This window comes from Cannabis sativa, chromosome 1 (assembly GCF_029168945.1).
Source record: "Cannabis sativa cultivar Pink pepper isolate KNU-18-1 chromosome 1, ASM2916894v1, whole genome shotgun sequence".
Lineage (NCBI taxonomy): Eukaryota > Viridiplantae > Streptophyta > Magnoliopsida > Rosales > Cannabaceae > Cannabis > Cannabis sativa.
Genome location: NC_083601.1, coordinates 29,902,192 through 29,906,587, shown reverse-complemented (window position 1 = coordinate 29,906,587; position 4,396 = coordinate 29,902,192). Strand labels below are relative to the sequence as shown.

Below are 4,396 nucleotides of genomic sequence, written 5' to 3'. Positions count from 1 at the left end.
GGGTGGATAGAGAACTAGTATGGTTTGATGAGATTCCTTCTTTTATTGGAGTTTCTTAAGACTTAAAGTTTGTATGACATTATAATTTTTTTTTTTTCAATGAAGTTATTCATTGCTAAAAAAATTATGTATGCTTTATATTATAATAACATGTATTTTTAGAGTACATCCAATCAAATCTTCAAATTATTGTTGGCGTGGCATATCATTTTCTCTTTTTCACCTATTCAAATTACTGTTGGCGTGGCATGATAGAGTTGAGTGGCTAACAAGACAGTGTCATTTTGAGGGTTGCTTTGTTATGGAATCGCAAGGGAGGGACGGATAGCTATGTTATGGAAGGAGAATGAGGTGGCTACTCATGCTGGTTTCTCAAACAACCATATTAATGTTACTGTTAAAATGGAAAGGAGTGGTGTTTGGCTTTTTACTGGTTTATATAGAGAACCAAACCGTAATCTAAGACATAAAATATGGTCGTTGATTCGTGATTTGGCTGCCTTTGTCAAGGGCCCTTGGTGTGTTATGGGCGATGTGAATAATGTCTGTAGGGTAAATGATAAAAAAGGTGGGCGTCCTTATCATGCAGCTCTTATTCAAGTTTCTAATGATGCTCTTTGTAATAGAAGACAACAGGATTTATGCCTGGAGAGCTATCCATTCACATGGGAGTGAGTAACAGGGACTGACAATTGGGTGGAAGTGCGCCTTTATCGTGCATTGGTCAACCAAGAGTGGTTATCGTGCTTCTCTATGGCTAAACTCTATAATCTTGAGGTGAGCTTTTCTAATCATTGTCCCATTTTCTTGGTTCTTAATCCTGATGTTCCTTCATTTTCTAAGCGCAAGTTTAGATTTGAAAATGTTTGGTTTAAGGACTCAATGTGCCTCCAAATTATTCAGGATTACTGGGAGTTTTAAGGGGGGCTGAATTTGAAGGAGAAACTATTATTTTGTGGTGAGAATCTGGCAATTTGGGGTTATGATATTTTGGGTAATCTTAAGAACCAAATTGTTGTGTGCAAGAAGGAAATCAAAAAGCTGAAAAATAAGAGAGATGTTGTTTCGTGCCAATTATTTAAAGAAGCTAATGATCAGTTGATTAAGTTTCTTGGGATGAAGGAGTCTTACTGGCGTCAAAGATCAAAACAACTGTGGCTTAAAGAAGGAGATCAAAATATCAAATATTTTCATGCATCGGCAAGTGCCATGAGACGAAACAATTATATTACAAACCTCTGCAATAATGATGGTGAATTGGTCGATTGGGATAGCGGTTTATCAGAGGTAATGGCTGACTATTTTCATGATTTATTTTCTTCCTCTAATGTGGATTTGGAAAATGTGGTTGACGGAGTTCGTTGTTCTGATACTACTGAACAGAATAATGATCTTCTCTTGCATGTTAGTGTTGAGGAAATTTGAAGTGCGTTGTTCCAAATGCATCCTGATAAGGCTGCTGACATTGTTGGGCATGATATTGTGCTTGATGTTCAGAAATTCTTCAATAAGGGTCTCTTCCTTTGGGCATTAATAACACAAAATTGGTTCTTATACCCAAAAAAAAAAAAAGTCCATCTATGCGAGATTTAAAATCTATTGTGTTGTGTAATGTCATCTATAAGATTGTGACAAATGTGATTGCTAATCGGCTTAAACACTTTCTTGATTCAATAATCTCTGAGACCCAAAGTGCGTTTGTGTCTGGGAGATTTATTTTTGATAATATTCTGGTCTCGCTTGAAGTTATGCATTACTTGAAGAGGAAACGAATGGAGAAAGGTGAGTACATGGCCATTAAACTTGATTGAGTAAGGCATACGACCGAGTTGAGTGGTCGTTCTTTATGGCTATTATGTTGTGAATGGGGTTTGATTCAAGATTTACTAGCATGATTTTTGAATGCATCTCTATTGTTAAAATGCATAAAATTAGCCTTTTCAACATCGTTTTTTATCCGTTTGCCAACCAAGGCCCTTGTTCCAAATTTTTTTAAGGCTCCAAATGTAAAAGTGGGATTAAAAGTTTTTATCCCACTTTTTATTTTTTTCATGTGTAAAAACTGGGATAAAAAGTCCCTTTTGCTGTAGTGCATTTATGCTCTGATACGGTGATACTATGACAAGAATCATAGGGTTCCATCTTAAAACTAATTGGTGATGAGTGGAGTAGCCAATGTTCTTATATATGGCTCAATATTTTTACATTTAATTCATGTGGAACAATGTTATCTAATATCCCCCTTAAGATTGTGACTATATTTTGCTCACCAATCTTGAGTCACCTTATCACAAGCTATGTCATTTCACTACTAGAAATATGGTGTATATCTTCGATTTTAACGATACAAAATATAAAAATTGAAGATAAAAGTAGGAAGAAAAAGAAAGAAAATTTGCGGACCTATATCTTCAATTATTTTGAAATAACCAAAGACATAAGTCATGGAGACCTTTACCTTTGGTTATTAGGAAATAACCGAAGATATAGGTGTACCTTTGTCTTTGGTTATCTTAAAATAACTGAAGACATAGGTCTCTACAACTCTAGTCCCATATCAGATATATATGCCTACATCTTCGGTTATTTTGAAATAACCGAAGATATAGGTCTATAAAATCCTAATTCTAGATCTAATACTCTTATTTCCTCTTTCTTCTCCATCTTTCCTCTCAATAAAAAACGTCGCCACCATCTCTCTTAAAGTCCTATTTTCTCCGTACACTATCATTTTTCCTCATTTTTCTTTTAAATCTTCATATTTTTTGAAATAACCGAAGACTTAGGTCTCCTATACATCTTCGGGATTTTTGGAACCTACGTCTTCGCCTCAATTGTTTTCGGTAACGAGAATTTTTTTAACCGAAGATAAAGCAGCTTTAAAACCGAAGAAAAATGCCATTTTTCTAATAGTGTTTGCTCCCTAATTTTTGTTCGAATCTCGTCTTTGCACTCTTTAGATCTCGTGCAATTGACTTTACTATCTAGATAGGTAAGGATCAAAAGTCTGCTAAAGTAGGTGTGGATCGAAAGTCCACTAAAAATATGGCTCTGATAACATGAAAGAAAACAAAAAGATACGTTGTTTTCTATTGAAAGAGAAGATAGAAATGAACTGAATGGAAAGTGAGAAAAAAAGACTGCTCAATCTCAACTATTGAGGTAGCTCATATATTTATAGAGTTTGGTAACAAGCGATTGCAATCATTGCTAACAGTTTTAACCAACTCAACTATCCAATGAGTTGGTTATGAAAGAGTAACAATTTGTAACTAACTCCCAAGTATGTACCCTACTCACTAATAGCAAACTCCTCTTTTAATGTTTCAATATATCCAAAGTCTACTACTCTAACATTCTCTTTTTCAAAATCGATGGCACACACACAACTATTACTGTTAATGCTCCTATTAGCCAAAAAATCTATAAATATAGTATTATCACTTAATGCACAGGGTTAGCAAACAATTAATCTAACCTTATTTATCTCTTATTAATCTTTAGCTCGACCTTATTTATCTCTTATTAATTTTTTTTTTTAGTTTAATTTTCTTTTAATTCGGTTTTTAAATATTTCGATAAATAATTGTATAAATTGATTATTATTAATTTACTTAAAATGTTAAATAAATTAAAAAAGAATGAAATAAATGGCCTAATTTATTGAATTCTGTGTTGAAAATGCTATATCTATTTAAATATAAATATTTACTAGATTAATGACCTTAAGAAAAAAACCGGGAGTATTATGTAGTTTCCTAGCGAGTGCATGTGGAAGGAAGGAGAATATCATCATCAATTCTGATTTTTATAATGTAATCTCCCCATAGATTTTTCTTGTTTTAGAATATATTAATAATAAATATTTCCTTAAAAAATAAATAATAAATATTGGATATATAGAGAATATTTTATCCACACAAATGATTCTATATACTATTAATTACTTAATTATAGCAAACATGCCATTAAGTTAAAAAAGTTGAAAACCGACAAAACTTTAGGAATATAATTATAAAGAAAGTGATTTGGGATGAAATGGATAGGTTTTTTTTTCTTCTTTTTTGGTTCAATCAACCCAGCCATCCCAAGTAAGTAGTGGCCATTAACAGAATATATCCAATTCCATAGTTAATGTAAGGCACGTAGAAAAGATCATATGTATATATTTATAGTAACATGAATAAAAACTTTGAATAGAAACTGCACATATGGTTTGGGTACGTGCCCATACCATACTTGTCACCAAAAAAATTAGGAAATCTAAATTGTTGTTCACTCTCTCTATATATATATATTAATTTATTTATAATTTTTGTTCAGTGAACAGGGCTGGTTTGGATGAAGACAGAGCTTAATTACTTAACTATATCAAGCAATTACAATCGTGCTTTAA

At 32.6% G+C, this 4,396-nt stretch overlaps 1 protein-coding gene across 1 annotated transcript; it reads left to right on the top strand.

The window, feature by feature from the left end:
* Positions 1 to 330: 330 nt before the first annotated feature.
* On the top strand, positions 331 to 1,425 carry LOC133033846 (uncharacterized). The gene is made up of 3 exons (XM_061108856.1): positions 331 to 619; positions 683 to 777; positions 940 to 1,425. Exons 1-3 carry the CDS (start codon positions 331 to 333, stop codon positions 1,423 to 1,425), a joined length of 870 nt encoding a protein of 289 aa, XP_060964839.1.
* Positions 1,426 to 4,396: the final 2,971 nt, after the last annotated feature.